General features: G+C 35.9%; 1 protein-coding gene across 8 annotated transcripts in view; it reads right to left on the bottom strand.

Moving 5' to 3' along the window:
• Positions 1–24,674, bottom strand: part of LOC136041197 (CCAAT/enhancer-binding protein gamma-like) — a 238,193-nt gene that overhangs the window by 19,271 nt on the left and 194,248 nt on the right. For all 8 annotated transcript variants that reach the window (XM_065725763.1, XM_065725768.1, XM_065725767.1 and 5 more), the window contains one exon: positions 3,720–3,821. In XM_065725763.1, the coding sequence (XP_065581835.1) occupies positions 3,720–3,817 (98 nt within the window). In that variant the 5' untranslated portion in view covers positions 3,818–3,821. The remainder of the gene's footprint in view (positions 1–3,719; positions 3,822–24,674) is intronic.

Genomic DNA, 24,674 nt, shown 5'->3' on the forward strand with positions numbered 1-24,674 from the left:
ATAAAAAAAAGTGAATCTAAAGAAATTTTGGATGTGCTTTCTAAAGTTTTTTTACTACACCGTCCCCCACAGAAAAAAAATCCTGGATACATCCCAGGGTGGGGGTAAAGTATTTGGACAACATGAAGTTAGAAAACAGTTCCTACTTCATAATATGCGGAATAATTGTAGATAATACATTTTTCATTGAAACCCACTACACTTTACCCCCCCCTCTCTCTAATGTGCAAATATATAGCCCAAATTACGTAATTCCAATGCATTCTGTCATTCGTCACTTGTCTTCGTGGCTATGAAACCAGTTTTATCTGATCAAACATTCGTGGTAACGGACCCGGCTCAATAGTAACCGAAACTCTAAAAAACGGAATTTTTATAACAATAATTACATCAAAAGAATTGCATTTTAATGCTGAATTTAAATATATAAGTTTCATGAAATTTAAACTTACCCATCAAAAGTTACGAGCCTGAGAAAATTTGCCTTATTTTAGAAAATAAGGGGAAACAATCCTTAAAAGTCATAAAATCTTAACGAAAATCACAACATCAGATTCAGCGTGACAGAGAACCCTACAGTAGGAGTTTCAAGCTCCTATCTACAAAAATGTGGAATTTTGCATTTTTTGCCACAAGACAGATCACGGATGCGCGTTTATTTGTTTTTTTTTCCCAGGGGTGATCGTATCGATCCAGTGGTCCAAGAATGTCGTAAGAGGGCCCATTCTAACGGAAATTAAAAGTTCTAGTGCCCTTTTTAAGTGACTAGGGCATCTAGGCCCCCTCCCACGCTCATGTTTTTCTCAAAGTCACCGAATCAAAATTCTGAGATAGCCATTTTATTCAGCATAGTCTAAAACCAAATAAGTATGTTTTTGGGACGCCTTACTCTCCCACAGTCCCCGTGGGAGGGGCTGCAAGTTAAAAATTTGACAAGTGTTTACATATAGTAATAGCTATTGGAAGTGTACAGACGCTTTCAGGGGGATTTTTTTTGTTTGGGGGAAGTGTTGAGGGGAGGGGGTTAAGCGGGGATAATTTTCCATGGGGATTTGTCATGGGAAAGAAAATTTCCATGAAAGGGGCGCAGGATTTTTTTTAGCATTTTTTTTTTAAACAATCAAAAAATAAAAATGAAAAAGTGTTTTTTCGACTGAAAGCAAGGAGCAGCATTAAAACTTAAAACGAACAGAAATTATTTCGTATATGAGGGGTTCACCTCCTCCTAATACCTTGCTCTTTACGCTAAAATAATTTTATTAATTTCGTCTATAAATTCTACGGCCTTTATGATTCAGGGGTCATTCTTAAGGAATTGGGACAAAATTTAAACTTTAGTGTAAAGAGCGAGGTATTAACGAGGGGGTGAACCCCCTCATATGCGTAATAAAGACATACGAATATAGAAGCTCGTTACAAAAGTTAATTCGTAAGTTACGTATATTTTTACTAGTAAAAATGTTTGTAAAAAATTAAAAGTTCTAGTTGCCTTTTTAAAAAACCAAAAATTGAAGGGTAACTAGGCCTATTCCCCCGCTTCTTTTTTCTCAAAATCGTCAGATCAAAACTATGAGAAAGTCATTTAGCCATAAAAATAAATTAATATACAAATTTCGTTTCAATTATTCATGTGCGGTGAGCCAAAATCAAAACATGCATTATTTAAAAAAAGTTCAGAAATTAAATAAAAAGAAAGTTTTTTTAACTGAAAGTAAGGAGCGAGATTAAAACTTAAAACGAACAAAAATTATTCCGTATATGAAAGGGGCTGGTCCCTCCTCAACTCCCCACTCTTTACGCTATTTTTTTTTTTACTGTTTTAAAAAGTAGAGTTGAGAGAAAGAGTCAAACTTTAGCGCAGAGAGCGGGGCGTTGAGGAGGGAACAGCCGAAAATACATTTTGGTCATCCATCTGAGGCTAAACAAAAAGCAGGACATTCTAGAATGTGATATCAAGAGGTAATACAAACGGGTTGAAAACAGATTGAAAAATCCTGAGTTAAGATTGAAGCTTGGAATAGGTTGGGCGGAGAAGGAATATGCGTGGCTGTTTTTGCCTCAGGCGGCTTGGTCATATAATTAGGTGACAGTAGTAATAGTATTATATCTCGTATTAACAGTATTCTGTTGAACTGGGGTTTAGTCTGTCTTTTGATAATTTATCTAGAAGCAAGTATTTTATTTTAAATATAAATATGAAAACAAACACTACGAGATTAATGATAGTGTTATTCATAAGGATCAGGCAACATGAAAAATGTTGAACAATAACTAGGTCAAACCCTGATACCAAGCAACGATTTCGAACAGTTTGCGGTAACGAATTGTTGGTCCAATGGTAGCCGAAACTCTAAAAAAAAACGAAATTTTGACAACACTAGATACATCAAAAGTATTGGCTTTTAAAGATGATTCCAAATATACAAAATTGATTAAGTTTTATGTTACTCATCAAAGGGTAACACATTCTGATTCCACAGAACAAATTTCCATTGCGAGGGAAAATTTGCAGAATGATTTAAAAAATGATCACAAATTAAATTTAAAAAACTATTTGTTTTCACATGAAAGTAGGCCAAGGAGAATTTTACAGGCCGAATCGCCCACAGGAAATTTTCCAAGGGGAATTTTCTGCGAGGATTGAATTGTCAAGGGAATTTACGCGGGATTTTAAGCGGGAGGAGCTTTCCATGGATAAATTTGTGTGGGGGGAGTTTTCCGTGGAGGTGAGAGGCGGATTTCCCAGCATTATTTTAAAAATGATTAGATTAAATACAAAAAACAAAAAACAAACGAAAGTTAGGAGAAACATTAAAATTTAAAACGAACAGGAATTATTCCATATATGAGGGGAATGCCCCCTCGTCACTACCTTACTCTGTACGCTAAAGCCTGACTTTTCGTCCCATTGCTTTAAGAAGTACTCCTGATAAACAGGGGCAGTTAATTAAAATACGAAATCTTTTATTAAGTACTAAAAAATGTCAGCGCGAACAGTGAGGGATTGAGGAGGGGGCAGACCCCTCATGTACGGAATTTCTGTTAGTTTTAAGTTCTGATGTTATTCCTTACTTTCAGTTAAAAAAAAACTTGTTTTTAAATTAAATATCTTTTAAAAGCCAAGTCGCAACTGCAGCAGCCTGGTCTAGGCTGGTACTATTGAGAAAGACTGTTGTCAAACAAATGTTGGAGTTTCAAAACGTAGAATTCATTTTACTGGCTTTTCAACGTGTTATTTTTGAAAATGTTATGTACCAACAAGAATTAAATATATCAGCGGGTAAAAAAGGCGGGATTATTTCACTTCGCTCTATGACATACGCTTAAAGAATAATTACACTGGCTTAGAAAACACGTCACAAAAATAAACCAATGTATTTACAAAATACTTTTAATACACAGGTATCGGACTACAGTCTCTCCTTGTCTCATTGCTGGTACCTTAGTCCGGACAGAAGTCTTTCTTTCTTGTTCCCATATTTTAGTAGCTCCTGTCCATTATCCATTATACAAAACAGTTCAACATAAATATTGCTACATTAATAAATCCTTCAACAACTGACAGTAGTAATAATAGATCTGATCATTGAAAAAAAGAGGGCGATTAGATGGTTATTCAAGAAGAGGGCGGATCTGATGCCTCAAACCTCTGAGTGCAGCTAAAAGTGCACAAAGTGGATGAGCTGAAGAGGTTGTGAATGCAGAAATAGCTTATTTACCTATAGAACTCTGGATTGATGCCAAGATCTTCTTCAGAAGACAATTCAATATTTTGAGGCTCTGCCCTACTTCTTCTTTTCTTTTCCACCTTCGGCATGACTCTAAAAAATGAAATTGGTTTGAAACCTACGCCTTCTTTCAACTTTGTCTAAAGATATTGCCCTAATGATGCTAAAAAGGTTTTCTAATAAATTCAGAATTAGGGGGGCCACTCCCCCTGTATGGAACTTGTCTGCATGGAAACTCAGGGTTTTTATACTGAAAGCGCGAATGCGTCTCTTATTCTACACTAAATTTTAAACCGATCAAAATCCATAGAGTTCAAACCCCTCATTTTTTTCTTTTTTTTTTTAGGGATGCTTGTTTGAAGGATCCATAGGAGTTCCGAAGCTTATTGGGCGAAAAAATTAATAAAAAAATTTAAATAAAGTACAGTATGTCCTGTACAGTGTGTCCTGTTCCAAAACATACAGTAGCTACAGTATACTGATTTTCATCTAATTATATTAATTAGTAATGGAAAAATTCGATAATATTGTGTCGGCGTTTTTGCCTCACCACGGTTTGATCCGTTTGTCTTATTACTGTTTTTTAGTTGATTTTTTCTTGTTTAAGGTTTTCCGCTTTTTTCTTCACGAATTACTACAATATTTATCTTTTATTTCGTATGTGGGTAGTAAATAAATATACATGTTATATATTAGGATGGATGGATGTAGTGTGCTCACCCCTATAAAACTAAATATTCGTACATTTTTCACAGATAATTATGATACATTACCTGTGCTGTTCCGAAAAACTTGATACCTCTTCCCCCTCAAATAAATGCATACATATGTGCCTGCTACTTCTGAAAACTGGACCAGTTAAGATTTTAAGATAGCTAGGCCTAGATAAGGGAAAACATGAAATAAAATAAAAGAATAATCTGTTCTCTAAAAGGCACCACACTGGACAGTAACAACACTGTGTCTACACAACAACAAGTGTCTTACATATGTCGTACATACACACATTTCCTATGTTTGAGGCAACCATATTTAGTAGGCAATGTCCTAAAAAAATACTTATTTTGGGCATTGAATTAATTAGCTAGTAATGCCAATACAAGCATCATAACCTTACTTGAACTACTGAAAAGATACCAATTTCCAAATCAAATGACTTATCAGATGCATAAAGAACGAATACAATTTTAATGTATTAAAAGAAAGAGATTAAACAATAACAACTTATTTACTATACTTTAAAGAACAAACGCCCTTTTTAAAGATGTATTTTTCTATGGGAAGGCCAATTCCAGGAATAGTCGAAATATTTTACCTACCGGACAAATTAAGATCCAATCATTTATCTGATAAAAGGGGAGGGGCTGGACAATAACAACCTTATTTACTAAAGTTTAAACCAGAAACGCCCTTCCAAAAACGAATTTTGGGTGTGAAAGGGCTAGCCTTATGAATTTATGTAAACATGTTTTTTTAAGATTGTCTTACTGACTAAGTCATATTGTAATCCGTTCCTATCCTCACTATTATATAATGGGTTTTTAAAGAATATAGGCTATCAATATGCTGGAATACATTAGAAAAATCCTGGCTAGGCTTTCTGAAAACATGTTTTTCATTGTTGACTAAGCCTATGCTGACTTTTTTTTTGTCATAAATAATTAAATAATCGGACAAAAAAAATGGCTAATCAAAAACCTTGATAGAAGTTCTCGGCATCTAAGTTCTTAAGCAGGGAGCTTAAAAAATAACAATACACGAATTCATTTCGAAATTAACAAATAGTAAAACAAACCAAACTTCAAACAAGAGCTAAGAGCTCATATGGCACTTGTGACAAGGCAAGAAGAGCTAAGAGCCAAGAGATCATATGGTATGAGCTCTAGCAAAATTCTATGAATCAATAGATTGATTTAAAAGGAAAATAAGAGGCTTAATGCCGGTCAGGATTTAAAATAAGAGCTCTGAGTCACGATGTCCTTCTAAATATCAAAATTCATTAAGATCTGATCACCCACTCGTATGTTATAAATACCTAATTTTTTCTAGTCTTTCCTCTCCTTTTAGCCCCCCCCCCAGATGGTCGAATCTGGGAAAACAACATTATTAAGTCAATTTGTGTAGCTCCCTGTCACGCCTACCAATTTTCATCGTCCTAGCACGTCCAAAAGCACCAAACTCGCCAAATCACTGAACCCCTCCCCCCAACTCAACCAAAGAGAGCGAATCCAGTACGGTTCCGTCAATCACTTATCAAGGACATTTGCTTATTCTATCGACCAAGCTTAATCCCGATTCCTCCACTCCAAGTGTGTTCCAAGATTTCCCCCTCCAACTCCCCCCATGTCAAAAGATCTGGTAGGGATTTGAAATAAGAGCTCTGAGACATGAATTCCTTCTAAATATCAAATTTCATTAAGACCCGATCACCTATTCGTAAAATAAAAATACCCCAATTTTCACGTTTTCCAAGAATTCCGGTTTCCCCCTCTAACTCCCCCCAATGTCACAGGATCTGGTCGGAATTTAAAACTAGAGCTTTAAAGCGCAAGACCCTTCTAAATGTCAAATTTCGTTAAGATCTGGTCACCCTTTCGTAAGTTATAAATACCTCAATTTTTAAAATTACCCCCCCCCCCCCCCAGCTCCACCAAAGAGAGCAGATCCGGTCCGATTATGTCAGTCACGCGCCTTAGACAAGTTTTTATTCTTCCAATCTAGTTTCATCCTGATCTCACCGCTTTAAGTATTTTCTAAGATTTCAGGATCCCCTTAACTGCCCCCCCAACTACGGTGTATCCGGTTGAGATTTAAAATAAGAGATCTGATTCACTTCTAAATATGAAGTTTCATGAAGATCCGATCACTCCTTCGTAAGTTAAATACATCATTTCTTCTAATTTTTCAGAATTACCCCCCCCCCCCCCCAATTGAGCAGATCCGTTCCAATTATGTAAATCACGTATCTAAGACTTCTGCTTATTTTTTCAACCAAGTTTCATCCCGATCCCTCCAATCTAAACATTTTCCATGATTTTAGGTTCCCCCACTCCAATTTCCCCCCAATGTCACCAGATCTGGTCGGGACTTAAAATTAGAGCTTTGAGACAGGATATCCTTCTAAATATCAAATTTCATTGAGATCCGATCACCCGTTCGTAAGTTAAAAATACCTCATTTTTCCTAATTTTACGGAATTAACCCCCCCCCCCCAACTACCCCAAAGAGAGCGGATCCGTTCCGGTTATGTCAATCATGTATTTAGGACTTGTGCTTACTTTTAACACCAAGTTTCATCCCGATTCCTCCACTCTAAGTGTTTTCCAAGTTTTAGGTTTCCCCCTCCCAACTCCCCCCCCCCAATGTCACCAGATCTGTTCAGGATTTAAAGAAAGACCTCTGAGACACGATATCCTTCTAAATATCAAATTTCATTGAAATCCGATCACCCGTTCGTAAGTTAAAAATAGCTCATTTTTCTAATTTTTCAGAATTAACCCCCCCCCCCCCAGACTACCCCAAAGAGAGCGGATCCGTTCTGGTTATGTCAATCATGTATCTAGGACTTGTGCTTATTTTTCCCACCAATTTTCATCCCGATCCCTCCACTCTAAGTGTTTTCCAAGATTTTAGGTTTCCCCCTCCCAAATCCCCCCCCCCCAATGTCACCAGATCCGGTCGGGATTTAAAATAACAGCTCTGAGATACGATATCCTTCCAAACATCAAATTTCATTGAGATCTGATAAACGTTCGTAAGTTAAAAATACTTCAATTTTTCTATATTTTCCAAATTAACGGGCCCACCACTCCCCCCCCCCAGATGGTCAAATCGGGAAAAACGAGTATTTCGAATTTAATCTGGTCCGGTCCCAGATACGCCTGCCAAATTTAATCGTCCTAGCTTACCTGGAAGTGCCTAAAGTAGCTAAACCGGGACCGACAGACCGCCAGAATTTGCGATTGTTATGCCACTTGGTTAATACCAAGTGCCATAAAAAATAAACGAAGAGAAAACCTTAAAAAAAGTGATTATCTCGAAGAAACCTAAAACAAAAACGGTACATGTATGACAGAGCATCTACCTATCAAATTGTTCATTCATTGAGAACCGTTTTTTTTTCGTTTGTTTCTTTCAACTTAGCGTGAGACAAGACAAAGGGAAGCAACAGAATAGATGGAAAATAAACAATTTGGGCTATATATTTACAAATTGGTGGGGGGGGGGTTGCGGTGAAGTATTTAGACAGACTAGAAACCAATTCTTCCTTCATAATATGCAGATTTAATCATACCTGACACATTAGGCATGCAGACCCACTATACTTTACCCCCCTAATTTACAAATATATAGCCCAAATTTGTTTCTAAAGCATTATATTTTTATCATACTTAGGTATATTTCATTAAGATTGAGCGTCAGAGAGGGGCTATATCATACAAGTACCCCAAAAACAAAAATTGATATTAGGTTAAACTTAAAACTGACTAAAATTAGGTAAATAAGAGTTAGACTATATCCCCGTTAAAACTCCTAAGGAGTTTTTGCAATTTACTGAAAGTCAAATATTTTTAAACAAGTTTCCCTTTTCATTATAACACTGAAAAAATAGAGAAATGCTTATACTGCAGGAATTTTTCTTCTAATGTATATCAGCATATTTAAAGATATCCATTTGGTCTCATTAAAATGATATACACTAAATCTTTATCAATGTTTTCTTTCTTTTTAAAGCCATTTCTCAGAAATGTATAAAAAACAAACATTCATTGATTGACAAATCCAAAAGATCGCCGCAGTAAACTGATGAGATTACTTTAAACACATAACTGACAGTTTTATTTAATAATTTAAACTGAAATGGGATCAAAAGAAAGAATTGTGACCAAATGTTCTTTGAAAACATGAAAAACTGGCCGCAAAAGTGGCTTTTTAAAGAAAAAGTATGTTTCTATCTTATAAATTAGTTATGAAAAGAATTCCAAAAAAGTTTTCAAAAGAAGAGAAAAGAGGAGAAAAGAAATACAGGTGTACTATGATTTAGCCTTAAAAGGAACAGAAATTACTATCAACCGATCAGCAAAGACAAACATAAAATGAAAGGAAACTAAAATGAATGATAAATTCAAACTTAAAACGAACATATATCAGAGGCAATGCTATAGCGTTGCGTACAGTAGAGGCCAAAAGGCTTCAATATTTTATTATTATTTTTTTCCAGAGGCGCTTCATATGAATGAGACGGTCGTATAAACGTCAGAGGGGGCTCATTCGATTGGAAATCGAAAATTCTAGCGCCCTTTTTAAGAGTCAAAAGTGAGAAGAGAACTAGCCATCTCCCCCAATCCCTCGTTTCCCCAAATGCATCCGATCAGAGTTTTGAGGTGGCCATTTTGTTCAAAATAATCCAGAGATCAAATTACTATGCCTCCAGGGTTTACAAAATCCCCTACAGCCCTCAGGGTAAGTACTGCAAGTTTTGCAAGTTGCCCATTATTACCGTGCGGATGGAATAGAATAGAATTTAATTCAAGAATTTCTTTCACAGCATGGTTATCGAATTTGAATTTCGCGTCAAAAACATCTGTAGTACATATATATCGTAACGAAAAATCCTCGTCATCACTGATGTTACGTCAAACATAATACAATGTACAAAATACATAAATAAAATGAGTCAAAACTTAGTTAAAAAAAAACAACAACAACAACAAAGAAAAAAACAACCAAAAATTAATGACTAGTTTTCCTGGCTATTATCCAATTCAACAAAACTCAAAACTCTTGCGAAATCTTTCATGTTTAAAAGGGACGGGAGTCAATCCGGGGACATTTTGGGTCTGTTACAGGCGGGAAGGTAGGGATTGGGGATAATGGAACATAATAAGGGAACAGACAGGCTCCTGGTATCAAAAAGGACGCAAAGGAGATTCCTTCTCGCGGCCAACGTGACGAGTTCGAACCTACCTAGTAGATAATGCTATGGATCCTTCCCTTCACAAATTATGATTCTAGGTGTTCATTTTTGGACATATTCAATCTTACAAATATGCTCGGAAGAAAGACCGAAATGCCACACCTGACAAGCATACTTCAGTACTGGCTGGATGAAAGAACAATAAAGTTGGAGAAGATCCTTAATCCTTAGGGAGAAAAGAAAATTTCATCAGAATTTCTAACATGAAAACCGAAGGGAAGATTGTTAGAGGATGTTTTGGACATGGGTATCCCACTTCAAGTCGTCAGTAATTATCACCCCAAGTACTTTATTGCATGTGACAGAGATGTCGGGAGGAATGGGGTGACTTTCAAAAATTAGCTGTCATAACTGACAATTTATGAGCTTTGACTTCATCAAACAGTTCGTGGTAACGAACTGTAGTAAAGAGCGACCCGACTCATTAGTAAACGAAACTCTAAAAAACGGAACTTCGATGCTAAAAGATATATGAAAAGAATCAGATTTTTATGCTGATTTTAAATATATAAGTTTCATCAAATTTAGTCTTTGTCATCGAAAGTTACGAGCCTGAGAAAATTTGCCTTATTTTGGAAAATAGGGGGAAACACCTCCTAAAGGTGTTTCACACCATCGCATTCAGCGTAAAATCACACCATCGCATTCAGCGTATCAGAGAACCCTACAGAAAAAATTTCAAGGTCCAATCTACAAAAATGTGGGATTTCGTATTTTTTGCCAGAAGACAAATCACGGGTGCGTGTTTATTTGTTTTTTTTTTCCCCCAGGGGTCATCATATCGACCAAGTGGTCCTAGAATTTCGCAAGAGGGCTCATTCTAACGGAAATGAAAAGTTCTAGTGCCCTTTTTAAGTGACCAAAAAAATTGGAGGGCACCTAGACCTCCTCCCACGCTCATTTTTCTCCGAAGTCAACAGATCAAAATTTTGAGATAGCCATTTTGTTCCGCATAGTCAAAAACCATAATAACTATGTCTTTGGGAATGGCTTCCTCCCCCACAGTCCCTGGGGGAGGGGCTGCAAGTTACAAACATCGACCAGTGTTTACATATAATAATGGTTATTGGGAAGTGTACAGTCGTTTTCAGGGGATTTTTTTTTGGTTTTTGGGGTGGGGTTGAGGGGCGGGGGCTATGTAGGAGGATCTTTCCTTGTAGAAATATGTCACGGGGGAACAGAAATTCAATGAAAAGGGCGCAGGATTTTCTAAAATTACTTTAAAAAAAACAATGAAAAAATAAACATGGAAAGGTTTTTCAACTGAAAGTAAAGAGTAGCATTGAAACTTAAGACAAACAGAGATTATTACGCATATAAGGGCTTCTAAAAATGCTTTAGCATAAAGAGTGAGGTATTTAGGAGGGGATAAATACCTCGCTATTTTTGCTATAGTATTTTTAGCAATTTCAACTATTTATTCTACGGCCTTTCTGTTTCAGGGGTCATTCTTAAAGAATTGGGACAAAACTTACGATTTAGTGTAAAGAACGAGGTATTAACGAGGGTGCAAACCCCCTCATATACATAATAAAAATTAAAGAATATAAAAGTTTGTTACGTAAGTTAATTATTAAGTTACGTATATTTTTTACTAATAAAAAAATTCGTTAAAAATTAAAATTTACAGTTGCCTTTTTATGTAACCGAAAAATTGTATGGCAACTAGGCCTCCTTCCCCATACCTTATTTCTCAAAATCGTCTGATCAAAACTAAGAGAAAGCCATTTAGTCAAAAAAGGAATTAATATGCAAATTTCATTTTAATAATTTATGTGTGGAGAGCCAAAATCAAACATGTATTAATTCAAAAACGTTCAGAAATTACATAAAAAAACTTGTTTTTTTAACTGAAAGTAAGGAGCGACATTGAAACTTAAAACGAACAGAAATTACTCCGTATATGAAATGGGTTGTCCCCTCCACAATCCCTCGCTCTTTACGCTAAAGTTTGACGCTTTGGCACAATTCTGCTTTAAAAAAAAATTAAATTAAAAAATTTAATGTGCAGACAGGTTGTCCACATACTTAGGTCGATCTATGTGGTCAGTCATGAGGCTATTTATTATTATAAGGAATAAAAAGGGACCCAGCAAGGTTTCCTAGGAGACCCCGCAAAAGATAGGAAGGGAATCGGGATAAACATTTTTATATTTAAGGACTTGAGAACGAGTTATTAAAAAAGAAGCATAAATTTTAACTAAAAAAGGACGTCAGCAGTTTATTTACAAGGGTCTTGTGGTCAATTAGGTCGAACGCTTTCTGGAGACCAATTAATAAAAGATTCAACAAGTATCAGGGTTTTCAAGGTTTTTAAGATTGGTGTCAAGAAGACTAACGAGGTAATCTAAAGTAGGGATGTCTCCTTCAGGTTTCCAAACTGCTGTATGTCAATAGTCCTTTAAGCAATAAGCTAAGAAACCCTCGTATATTTTTGAAAAAAAACTGGGATCAATGTGAGCGGCCGTACTACAGTAAAATCGTTCAGGCCTCCCTTCTTCTGGATTGGAGTAATACAGCCGAGCTTCTAGCACGACTGGTACATTCGGAATTACTAATATCATTAAAAATGCTAACAAGGGTTATTGATAGTTTATCAGGGAATGCTTTTATTTGATCAACTAGATATATATAGGACATATACTACTTTTTTCAGTTTCTGTATTTGTTTTATTATGTCCTTCGTTGAAAATTTTCGGGACTTTATCTTTTGTAGTCTCAGGGATTAGATGGTTTCGGAGAGAGGAGAGGGACGTTTGTACAATGTTAGCGAGATGTTATTAAGCTCATTGGATGTCTGTTTAGGCGATTCATCCTGGAGAAAATCAAGGTTCTTACACGGACAACCCCCTATTTCTTTCACTTTCTTAAATTATTGCTGAGGTTTGCTCTGTTTCAAGCGATTTAATTTATTTTTACGATAACGAGAAACAGCACGACGTATTTCTTCCGTTATTTGTTTACGGAGAGCTATGGCATCATCTTTCTTTCCAACTTGAAAAAGTTTTAATTTCAAACGGATAAGCCCTTTTATTTTTTCATTAATGTTAGGTTTATCTGAGGAGTATACCTTCTTGGTAACCTCTGGGAAACATTTTGGGTAATTTGTCATTAATTTTGATCAAAAATCCTTGACCAGTGCTTCCACTATCTCGGATTTTTCCGACATTGTCTTTTTTTGGCCCACTTGACAGACATTAAAACATTTTGTCGGGTGGCAAAATATTGTCGGATTTTTAGTAAAAAACGGATATTTGTTAGATTTTTAATTGTTCTAGATTTTCTTTTTTTTTTACCAGAGAAGGATTTCCAACCTAGCGAAAAAGGTAGACCCTTCTCTTAGCTATTATTAAATAAAAAAAAAACTAGTTTTTTTTTAAACTGAAAGTAAGGAGAGACACTAAAACTTAAAACGAACAGAAATTGCTCCGTATATGAAATGGATTATCCCCTGCGCAATCCCTCGCTCTTTACGCTAAAGCTTTTAATTGTTTTAAAAAGTAGAATTGTGGCAAAGAGTCAAAATTTAGCGTAAAGAGCGAGGGATTGCGGAGGGGACAATCCATTTCATATACGGAGTAATTTCTGTTCGTTTTAAGTTTTAATGTCACTCCTTACTTTCAGCTAAAAAACTATTTTTTTTTTATTTAATTTCTGAACGTTTTTGAATTAATGCATGCTTGATTTTGGCTCTCCGCACAAAAATTATTACAATGAAATTTGTATATTAATTCTTTTTTGGCTAAATGGCTTTCTCTTGATTTTGATCAGACGATTTTGAGAAATAAGGGGTGGGGAAGGAGGCCTAGTTGCCCTCCAATTTTTCGGTTACTTAAAAAGGCAACTAGAGCTTTTAATTTTTAACGAAAGTTTTTATTAGTAAAATATATACGCAACTTAAGAATTAACTTACGTAACAAACTTTTATATTCTTATATTTTTATTATGTATACGAGGGGGTTTTTACCCTTATTAATACCTTGCTCTTTACACTAAATCGTAAGTTTTATCCCGATTCTTTAAGAATGACCCCTGAATCAGAAAAGCCGTAGAATAAATAGTTGAAATTACTAAAAAATACTCTAGAATAAAGAGTTATGTATTTATCTCCTCCTAAATACCTCGCTCTTTATGTTAAAGTATTTTTAGAACCCCTCATATGCGTAATAATCTCTGTTCGTTTTAAGTTTCAATGCTGCTCCTTACTTTCAATTGAAAGAACGTTTTCATGTTTATTTTTTCATTGTTTTTTTTATAGTAATGCTAGAAAATCCTACACCATTTTCATTGAATTTTTCTTCCCCCATGACATATTCCTCCAAGGAAGAATCCTCCCACATAGCCCCCTCCCCTCAACCCCACCCCCAAACAAAAAAAGTCCTCCTGAAAATGTCTGTACACTTCCCAATAACCATTACTATATGTAAACACTGGTCAAAGTTTGTAACTTGCAGCCCTCCCCCAGGGATTGTGAGGGAGTAAGTCATTCCCAAAGACATAGTTATAATGGTTTCCAACTATGCGGAACAAAATGGCTATCTCAGAATTTTGATCCGTTGACTTTGGGAAAAAACGAGCGTGGGAGGGGGCCTAGGTGCCCTCCAATTTTTTTGGTCACTGAAAAAGGGCACTAGAACTTTTCATTTTCGTTAGAATGAGCCCTCTTGCGACATTCTAGGACCACTTGGTCGATACGATGACCCCTGGAAAAAAACAAAAAACAAATAAACACGCACCCGTGATTTGTCTTCTGGCAAAAAATACGAAATTCCACATTTTTGTAGATAGGAGCTTGAAATTTTTGCTATAGGGTTCTCTGATACGCCAAGTGCGATGGTGTGATTTTTGATAAGATTCTATGACTTTTAAGGGGGTATTTCCCCCTATTTTTCAAAATAAGGCACATTTTCTCAGGCTCGTAACTTTTGATGAAAAAGACTAAATTTGATGAAACATATATATTAGGAATCAGCATAAAAATTCAATCCTTTTGATGTATCTTTAAGCATCAAAATTACGTTTTTAGAGTTTCGTTTACTATTGAGCCGTGTCGCTCCTTACTACAGTTCGTTACCACGAACTGTTTAAAAAAAAAGATATATCATTAAGTAGTGATAACTAGTGCAATAAGGCAAAATCTTTGAAAATTTGTTGCAGTTTTGTTCTCTAATAAGGAGTTTGAAATACAAATAGACCTGCTTGAAATGGTTGAGAGTTGTGATGGGAAAGCGGGAACCATTTTCAACTTTATATGAGATGTTCTTCAAGATAAAATATACCTAAAGAGGACTTGGTTTGGATTCTGTGCGGACACGTTAATACTACTTTTAGGTGTGATAACTCGGTTTTGAGCAGAATCAAAGACAAACTCCCATCTGTGATTTGTGTCAAGTGCAGCAGTCATTCAGTTAATTTAGTTGCTTCTTATGCTTGCAAACAATTACCAAAGCAATTGGAAGATCTGTGTCACACAGTATATAATCACTTCAGCATGAGTGCCAAAAGATGCTCTGAGTTCGAATTGCACCAGAAGTTTACAGACACCCCAGTCCTGAACGTACTTGTCCCATGTCAGACACGTTGGCCGCTCTTCAGATGTGCGTTGAGCGACTATTGCATAATTGGGATGTGCTTAGTAACTACTTTCAGGGAGTAGTAGCTGAAGATCCAACTCACGCGAATGACTGGGCTTCGCAAGCCCTAAAATAACCACTGCTTCGAATTCAACTTGAGTTCCAGCTCTATGTGCTGGAGCCTGTTTACATATTTTAACCCTCTTTTCCAATGTGAAAAATCTTTGTTTCAAAAATAAAATTAGAGGTGGAGATACTTCTAAGAAATCTGACCATGAATTTCATGAAGACTAGCTACATTAGATCTCCGCTGAATCTTGACCCTGACAAAGTAAGTGAATACCTTCAAGGTGAGGATGTGTACTTGGGGATGGCAGCTCATGAGTCTCTTCAATCCTTGTAGTCAAATTTGAGTACAAAAGCAGATGAATGCGAAGTGAATGTCATCTATGAATGTCATCGTAAGTTATATTTGGAGGCAGTGAAGCAAACCAAGCATCGAATCTCGTTTGAGGACGAACTAATTACGTTGTGTAAAATCATTGACCCTACGAAAGCTTTGGAAATAGGTATAATGTGTCTTCAGCAAAAGATTCTACAGAGATACAGTACACTGTCGTGGGATGGAAGAAAAATAGTAGAGGAATGGCGGAGTTTACTGCTTTTTGATCTTCCAAATGTGACGTCACGTGGCTTCTACGAAAACACCAAAAGGTACTCACAGGCTGTCTAACATAATCAGTATTGTCCAATACATCCCTAATTTACCATTTTGAACGTTGTTATAGAGTAGTTCTTTTCAACCATGAAAGATGTTAAAACAGACAATAGAAACTCGCTCAAAAGTGTTACCTTTACCTTGATTATGCAGGCCAAGGCTTGTATGAAAAGAAAAAGACAAGTGTCCTATAACACTTCCATGCCCCCCTCTTAAAACTACTCAAAACTGTAAAAGCCAACGTGACGGCTGAGAATTATGTTCAGCGTAGTCAAAACAGTGCAGCTAGAAAAAGAAAAAAATGGTGAATGTTTTTTTTTTATTTGAGGAAAAAAGGATTTTAAATGATTTTTTTAAATATATGAGGTGAAAAAGAATAAAAGTGACTGTGAATGAGGTGCGGATTTTTTTTTGGAATGGTAAAGATATAAATGTTACCACTGAGGGAGGAAGAGCTGTATGACAGACAGCGAAAAAGCTTGTCTCGTGAAAAGAAAAATATTCCTGTATGACAGGATACTGTCAGAATTTTCGGTTGGAATCGGAAATTTGTTGGATTTTAGACCAGTGTGGTGTCGAAAAATGTCGGATTTTCTCTGGTAGGGTATCGGAACTTCCAGACTTTTTAAACTAACCGATCGGAAATCTGGTATGAACGAAGTGGACGCACTGACCTTGAATTATTATCGGCCAGTAAGAAAATTCAGAAACTAAGTCATTTGCTTTAAAAACTAGCTGTGGTTAAAAATTTAGCATGGGATGATAGGTACCACAGAGGAGAGGGGGGGGGTTGAGGGTAGTTGGATTGCTGAAAAAGGTTTAAAGGTTGGTGCAAATAACATCCAAACCTTTTGTAGTAGGAAAATCAACAATTTACTTAAAGATTCTGATCTTGGCACAGATAATTAAGACTAAGTTCTTTTGCGTCTCCTGCTACAAAATGCCAGCATTTGGGTACTTCGTGAGTATTAGGGGGAGGGGGAGAAATATACCGCTGGTAAGACCCCTGAGGTATTATTGCTTCCCTATACTACAGACTCCACACCTTATTTGGGCACTAAAGATTGGGCAATCCAATTCAGATCATTGACCTACATACAAATAGGTATCCGAGGTTTAAATGATTTGCATAACCAGTAAAAAAAACCAGCCCAAGGAAAATTGAAAAACCCCTTTAGTAATACCAGTCTGGACATGATGAAAGTAAACCATTTTATTTCATTTCAAATTGGAGTAATATAATATATGATAAAGTATTGAACTTTACTCGACAGCATCTATAGCATAGGCATAGTGTAACCGCTTGTATCATCATGTTCATCGAAATGAGTGCTTATATCCACACTTCTTTTAGAGGGAACTTATGGTCATCCATGTCCCACCTCCAAGGGTGCAAATGCCCATCCCTCAGCTTTTTGCCTTCTTTTTTATACCTCCTTTTTTCTATCTTCAATCTTTTTAAATTTTTATTTTTTTATTTTTTTCAACTTCGAAATTTTTTCAACTTTTTTTATCATGTCTTAAATGACATAAAATATACTTAAAACAAAAAATCACTGATGATATTTTCAAAATACGAAATGAAGATGACATAGATTTGTTAGTGTATTAGAAACCTTTTGCTTGTAGTGATATTTTTTGGACTTGTTTTTTGGACCTCGAATATTTTAGACTTGGAATTTTTTGGACTCAGAACTTATTGTGCACAGATTTTTTTTTTCTATCAGGAGCTGATTCTGTCAAGTGATTTTTTTTTGGAAGGGTGCCAGACAAGAAGGGTTCAGACAAGCAAACACAAAAAGACAGAAACAAGCAAGCACCCGCTCAGACACACAAACACACAGAGAGCGAGAAGGAGAGAGAAAGAACGAGAAAGAGAGAGAGAGAGAGAGATAACTGATTTATTAACCAAAAGAACGCTTGCATAATCTTTCAACGATCATCGGGGAAACCCATTGGGTTATAAATGATGGTTGTTTAATCCTTATTGTCTACTAATAAATATTCGCATTTCACCTATAAATCAAAATCACAAAAAAAAGAAAAAAAGACTTAAATCATTAACAACTTCCCGAAAGGTAACATTTCAACCCACTCTTTAACTAGCTAACATTATCTACCACCTTTATACCCTTAGGGAGTGAATTCAACAGCTGTGTTCCTGCAAAACGCGGAAATAAGGCTCCAAGTGTTGTGTTCCAAGTGTTGAGCTCCAAGGCTCAAACACTTTCCCTGAAGAATGCCTAGTTTCATAACAATGTTCGAGTTGAACTTAAAAATTTCCCATAAGCACTCCAGTGAATAGCGATTCAAACATTGATGAACAAAAATAGCTAGTTGATACTTAGATATTGATACTAGTTGCTAGTTGATAGCTAGTTAACTTATAAACATTTAGAATTATCATTTTAGAGAAGCAACTCAAAGTACTATTTTCAAATTTCACATAACCCAAGATATTAACAACTTTAATTTGTAAGATTTGAACTATTTTAAAATTTGACACAACCACAGCAAACAACCATAAGATAGATACGGACAGATAAGAGAATAATAAAGGATCATTAGAATTCTTGGTGGGAGATCATTCCTTAGCCTTCTTATATGACCCAATCCTCTTGCCGCTATTGCTGCTACTGAATCAGAGTTGAATTTCCAAATCAAATTGCAATAAAGATAATAACCTAAATATTTTTCAATAAAAGCTTCTTTTAAGAATACACCATTCAGACATATTTCATTTTCAAAATAATAGTAGTACCAATTCTACGAATATTCATGAAATTCGTCTTAAAATCACAAACAGATAGACAGCTACATCTCGTAAAACTTGTTAGCTCAAAAATGCGCTCCTGACTATAAATAATAGAATATTCTTTAAAAAAAATTCCAGAAAGAAGACGGGATGGAAAAAAGCTGACAACCGAATCTAGAAATAATGAATGTTAAGTCTTCAAAATGCAAAAAAGCACAAAAAACGCTATGATCTCAGACGATGGAAAAAAAAGATAAAAATGAAAATTTGACTTATGCCATGAACCAACTTTCTACTAACAATTAAAGTAATTAGCCTACAGGGATATCGACATTGGCTCCTTCCGAAATAACAGAAGAACACTTTACGCTTGTTCAAGTAACCCAAAACTATCTCAAAGCCCCGGAAGAACAGCAATTGACATTCAAGAATTGAAAATATACATTGGATGAAGAGTAAAATGTTTTAGGCTTTTATGAAGCCGCCAAATGCTACTACTTAACTAAGACAAGACGACAGCAACAAAGATTCAAGCTATTCATTTCTCCCTATATAACAAGTAGTTTTCGAAGCAGCAAAGGTTTACAAAATCCAAAGTGGTGACGGTCCAATCTATTCCACAACAAAGATAAGGGGTACAACTGAAGTTGCAAGTCCCTCAAGACGTTATTACGCACAACTGGGTATGACACAATAGCGCACCTGTAATGGTATTACACCTACGCAATAGGGAATGTTTTCTAAGAGATGCAGGTGCTAATTATGTAATTGGCCCCGAGGGTGACATAATCTTGCGTGAGTTGTTTGGTTTGATTCAATATTGAAAAAGAATTCAGCGTGTCAACATAAATGATATTATTCTTTAGTAATGGATGCTTTTACTCTATTGGATACTGAAGGCACAAACAATGCCGAAATGAAACTTAGAGTGCCTAATGATGCAATGAAAGTTACAAGGGCTAGCCAGCTGACCCTAGAATGGGACGAGATGTTTGCGAGATCTGTTGTATCATTAAGCAAATTCAAGTCAGAAGAACAGCCATGCTTTGCAGCAAAAGTGAATTTAATGCATATAAAAAGATTACAAGATGGCTTAAAAGCATTAGTGAATTATACTGAAGATAAAGATCTGAATCAATCTATAAAAAGGAGTAATTTTGTTACTAGCGAAAAAGAACCACTGTTAGTCTACAATCGGTAGTGACAGTGTCAGGATTAAAAATGACTGGATTTGAGAAGAAAAAAAACCCTACGGAATCTAGTGACTTTGGAAAAAATATATGATTCTAGATGATGATTTTATAGGGTTATCTCTCCAAAGGAGAATATTTTCACAACGAATACTTAACGATATAATGAGAAACGGGTCTCCGTCTTTTGACTATTGCACGAAACTTTTGCGTCATGGTCCAGATGCATTTATTCAATTCATAGACATATTAATTGCAACAAAACAAAAAGATACTGTTAGTTTGCTTTTAAACACTACCTACACCACGATTTTCCAAGGCAACAAGAAATAAGTCGAAAAATCTTGCCTACAAAAGTTTTGTAACGTCAATCGATTACCCCACCTCCTAGAAGACATTCATTTTCCCCAGTCAGTTCCTCTTTGGAAGTGAGACAGTCAATACGGAAAAAATATTTCACACATATCCATTATGTTTCTATACACTAAACAGCTGGTCATCCTGTGACAATATGCTCCATGATCGTAAGAAACCCTAAACGTGTTCTGTTAAGTTTTAAGAGACTGGTATCGTCGTGGTTTTAAATTGCTTTGGGAATAAGAACCAGTTTTAAGCTTCAGTTGCTGGAATAATAAGAGTCTGTTTTTACGACATCACTGTGAAGATACCGGCTACAATGATTAAAAGCCTACTGACTTTAATTAGGCTGCTACAGAAAGTGATTCTTCGTATTAGAATTTCGTGTGCGATATTCCTCTAAAAAAAAACAAAGTGAAACAAGTGGATTTTATAATATGAGTCAGAATAGTATTATTGGCTTTACGAAGAGATGTAATAAAAATGAAGTTACATTATATTGTAAGAAATGTGACCCTGACTTTGCATGCCAAGAACAGTACAAGCTGAATCCTGACGAGCTGCCTCCACTTATCACTAGCGATGGTTACCTGTATGTGGAAGAAGAAATCTAAAGGACACAGTGTTTTGTATACACAAATTTTATTAATAAACAAATTCAAACACATTTTTAAAAGTATTTCACTCTTAGGGCACTGAAATCTATATTATAGAGGTAGGAAAGGATATTTTCCACTAGAAAGTCGTTCAATCGATGATTGTCATGCTAAGATATTCACCGTAAGTATATCTGCAACACCGAAAAAATTAAATATAATAGTGCACGAAAACCCCATCTTTTGGTTGATAAATCTTGTACTCGCTTCCGATTTTGAATAATAGATTTTCCACTTTGCTCAAGAAAGTTTTTAATGTGAGGCTTGTAGAAAGCATACAGTAGGCCAAGAGGATAGAACAAATCAATATTTTTCACTGTTTGAACAATGCACAGCCAATCAGTTGACGGACTGATTGGTAGATCAATCAGTCTATGCACAATCAGTCTTTACAGTTGACGGACTGCTATTAACAATGATGAGGGTATTTTTAACACTTTGAATGTGGTCGAGGAAATCCAAAGGTATGCAATAGGCTTTGTATTTTGACATATAGGGATCCAAATTGGATACATTGATTATTTGATTTGTGTTCATGGTTTCAAATCTAATAGAAAACTGCCATATGGGGTAGTATCCCAATAGGTGTCAAATTGATTTAGAGAGATTAATGTTACACTTTCCTCCAATGGTTCGACAAAGGTACACTCTAAGGGTACTGTGCCCGTTCAGACAATAGTCATATCATGGAAATCACAAATCCAATACAATGATACCATGAGTTTTTGAAAATACTTTTTCGGTCATACCATTTCCAAATAGTTGTGAATCTCGAGCTAGGGATTGCACTGTCAAATCTTATAAGGTCTTGTAGGATTTAACAAAGGACAAATTATAGAGTGGAATTCCATTTACTTTACATACACGACATGAAAGTCCAAATATTTCAAATTTAGGTGGAGAATTTGTCCATGATCCATCGCCACTAGCACTTCTTACGAAGAAAAATCAAGTTTTGAAGGAATTTCACCATTGATAAATGACGGATCGGTGTAGGTACGTGTACCCGTAGCTATAGGTCGTTGATTCGTGATTGTATGAGGAACGAGTGATTTGATATTATTTCCACCAGCTCTTAGTTTCCCAATTGCCAAAGCAACAGAACTTATAACCACTCTTTTTCGTACACGAAGTATTGCCAAGGTGACAGAAACTGTCGAATCAGGAGCAGTATTAACTACTTTTTGCAAAAGCAAGTTGGACCCTCCCACGCTCATTTTTTATCAAAGCAACCGGATGAATATTTTGATATAGTCATTTTGTTCAGCATAGTCGAAAAACCTAATAACTGTGTCTTTGGGGACGATTAAATCCCTCACAGTCCCCGGGGGAGGGGCTGCAAGTTAAAAAAATTGACCATTGTTTACATATAGTAATGGTTATTGGGAAGTGCACAGACGTTTTCAGAGGGGCTTTTGCACGTCGGAACGCGAGGGGGGGAGTCCGGAGTTACGTGGGAGGATCTTTCCACAAAGAGAATTTCCATGAAGGGGGCGCACGATTTTCTAGCATTATTGTGAAATAAACAATGAAAAAATAAATAAAAAAAGTTTTTTCAAGTGGAAGTAAGGAGCAGAACTTGAAACGAACAGAAATTATTACTTATATAAGGACGTTCGTCTCCTCCCCAATACCTCGCTCTTTACGCTAAAGTATTTTTAGTAATTTTAACTATTTCTTTTACGGCCTTTGTGATTCAGGGGTCATTCTTAAAGAATTGGGACAAAATTCAAGCTTTAGTGTAAAGAGCGAGGTACTGAGGAGGGGAAGAGCCCCCTCACATACGTAATAAAAATATACAAATATAGAAGTTCGTTACGTAAGTTAATTCGTAAGTTACGTACATTTAATACTATTAAAAACGTTCGTAAAAAAATAAAAAAGTTCTAGTTGCATTTTTAAGCAACCAAAATCGGAGGGCAGCTAGGCCTCCTCCCCCACCCTTTTTCATCACAATCGTCTGATAAAAACTATGAAAAAGCCATTCAGCCAAAAATATGATATGCAAAATTCATTTTAATTATTTACGCACGATGACCCAAAATCAATACATATATTAATTCAAAACGCTCAGAAATTAAAAAAAAAATTTTCAACTGAAAGTAAGGAGCGACATTTAAACTTAAAACAAACAGAAATTATTCCTTCCGTATATGAAACGGGCTGTCCCCTCCTCAACGTCCCGCTCTTTAAGCTGAGTTTTTCTGTTCATTTTAAGTTTTAATGTCGCTCCTTACTTTCTGTTGAAAAAACTTTCTTTTTATTTAATAACTACACCGGTTTAATGCCTTGGTGAATCCCAGTAAGGTCCACCAATAATTCGTTAGAAATATGCCAAAGTTCAGCAAAAACTGAAATCTTATGTAGCAATTTGACTTAAGACCCTTTCATAATGAGACTTTATTAGTACTGGGATTTTACTGTAGCCAATTAGAACAAATTAGAATTATTCAAAGGGTTTTTTCAGCCAATCAGAAAATCTCATAAACAATCTGATCGTCTCAAATTAGCCCTTGCTAAATTGTGGTTTTTAGTAAAAACCACATTGCAAAACCACATTGCAAATGGGCCTTTAGCAGAGCGGGATCTTGAATGAATCAAAAATAAACAAAAAAAGCACAAGAAAGGTGAAATAGTGTTTTATCTTATTAATCATTTGTTGCCTCTTTGGGTTGTTTCTTTTGTATGTTAAACTCACCTTTTTTATAATGCATTCTATTGTTTTATTTACCTGACCAAGTAGAATCTCCGCACAAATATTCTTTTTAGTGTCTTTTGCAAAAACTGTTAGGAAAGTAGGCTATGCATATGAAATGGCGTTGATGAATTTTTTAATAAATACCAGGATACGATCAATATTTCACAATAGGATTAATAACCATCATATCCATGCCACAAATACTTTGGCTCTGACCCTACTTTTATATACACACCTTAAGCCCCGCCCTGGTGTAATAGAGAATGACCGATTCTACATCCCCTTAGCTATATTTCAATTTGTAATGCTAAACAAGAGCTAAGAGCTCATATGGCATTTGTGACGAGGCGAGAAGAGCTAAGAGCCAATAGATAATATGGTATGAGCTGTAACAAAATTCCATGAATCAATAGATGGATTTAAAAGGAAAATAAGAGGTTTAATGCCGGTCAGGATTTAAAATAAGAGCTCTGAGTCACGATATACTTCTAAATATCAAAATTAATTAAGATCCAATCACCCACTCGAAAATTATCAACACCTAGTTTTTTTCTATTTTTTCCTCTCCCTTTAGCCCCCCAGATGGTCGAATCTGGGAAAACAACTTTATCAAGTCAATTTGTGCAGCTCCCTGACACGCCTACCAATTTTCATCGTCCTAGCACGTCCAGAAGCACCAAACTCGCCAAATCACTAAACCCCTCCCCTCAACTCCCCCAAAGAGATCAAATCCAGTGCGGTTCCGTCAATCACGTATCAAGGACATTTTGCTTGGACAAGAAGCTTGGTGGATATTCTATCCACCAAGTTTCATCCCGATTCCTCCACTCCAAGTGTTTTCCAAGGTTTCCCTCTCCAACTTCCCCCCCAATATCAAAAGATCTGGTCGGGATTTGAAATAAGACCTCTGAGACATGGATTCCTTCTAAATATCGAATTTCATTAAGATCCGATCACCTATTCGTAAGATAAAAATACCCCAATTCTGACGTTTTCCAAGAATTCCGGTTTCCCCCTCTAAC

This window comes from Artemia franciscana, unplaced genomic scaffold (assembly GCF_032884065.1).
Source record: "Artemia franciscana unplaced genomic scaffold, ASM3288406v1 PGA_scaffold_1179, whole genome shotgun sequence".
Lineage (NCBI taxonomy): Eukaryota > Metazoa > Arthropoda > Branchiopoda > Anostraca > Artemiidae > Artemia > Artemia franciscana.